Source organism: Apaloderma vittatum, unplaced genomic scaffold (genome assembly GCF_000703405.1).
Source record: "Apaloderma vittatum isolate BGI_N311 unplaced genomic scaffold, ASM70340v1 scaffold6963, whole genome shotgun sequence".
Taxonomy (NCBI): Eukaryota; Metazoa; Chordata; class Aves; order Trogoniformes; family Trogonidae; genus Apaloderma; species Apaloderma vittatum.
Window position 1 is genome coordinate 27,255 of NW_009706369.1, and position 967 is coordinate 28,221.

Consider the following 967-nt stretch of genomic DNA (forward strand, 5'->3'; position numbering starts at 1 on the left):
AGACGACTGCCCGGGAGATGCACTGAGTGTGCGCAGCGAAGAGTCCCGGGGCTGCTCCAGGACCTGCTGCTCCCCGAGCAATGCTGCGCAGCTCGCCGGCCGGCACGACTGGTGTCGGACACCTACCTGGCGAGACTCCTGGAAGGGCTCAGCAGCCTTCGCTCGCAGAGCACGCTGTGCGACGTGACACTGGAGGCAGAAGGGGTTTGCTTTCCAGCCCACAAGATCATTTTAGCGTCAGCAAGTAATTACTGCAAGATCCTGTTTGTCGGAAACGTGACAAGAGCAGGGAGCCCGGATGGTAACGTCCGGCTGAACGCCGTCAGTGCTGCCGGGCTGAGGAACGTCCTCAACTTCATTTACTCCAACAAACTGGACCTCTCCTTACAGAATATTGAGGAGACCTTCAGAGCCGCAGAAACCCTCCTGGTTCGGGAGGTGATCAAGCTGTGCTTTTGCTTTCTGGAGGGTTGCTTGAACGGTGAGAACTGCATGGATGTTCTCAACATCGCTAAAAAACTCGGCCCAGCCCACCTGAGACAGAGAGCTCTGTGCTACGTAGGGCAGCACTGCAAACAGATCCTGGCTGATCCTCAGTGCTTGAAAGACCTGGACCGAGGAACCCTGTGTGAGATTTTAGACAGGACCGACGCCGAGGGATGCAGCGAGCTGGAGCTGTTCAGAGCTGCCGTGAGCTGGCTGCAGCACGACCGCACGCGGCTGAAAGATGCAGCAGACATTTTGAGGCGCATAAGATTCCCTCTCATTCCTTTACGGGACCTGCAGAGATACGTTCAGGAAACGCCTCTGATGAGGCTGGATTCGGGCTGCCACAGGTACCTGCAGGAGGCTCTGAATTACCACTCCCAGCTCTTTGCTCAGCCAGTCCTGCAGACCCAGAGCACGAGCCTCCGCTCCGCTTCCACCGTGCTGCTCGTCACCGGCGGCCCGACACCACGCGACCGGC

General features: G+C 58.4%; 1 protein-coding gene across 1 annotated transcript in view; it reads right to left on the reverse strand.

The window, feature by feature from the left end:
- DPP7 (dipeptidyl-peptidase 7) overlaps positions 1 to 967 on the reverse strand; it is a gene marked incomplete at its 5' end in the record, with an annotated part of 19,077 nt that overhangs the window by 3,167 nt on the left and 14,943 nt on the right. Inside the window, 2 exon segments of the mRNA XM_009865758.1 lie at positions 127 to 189; positions 648 to 720. Coding sequence (XP_009864060.1) covers positions 127 to 189; positions 648 to 720 — 136 coding nt within the window.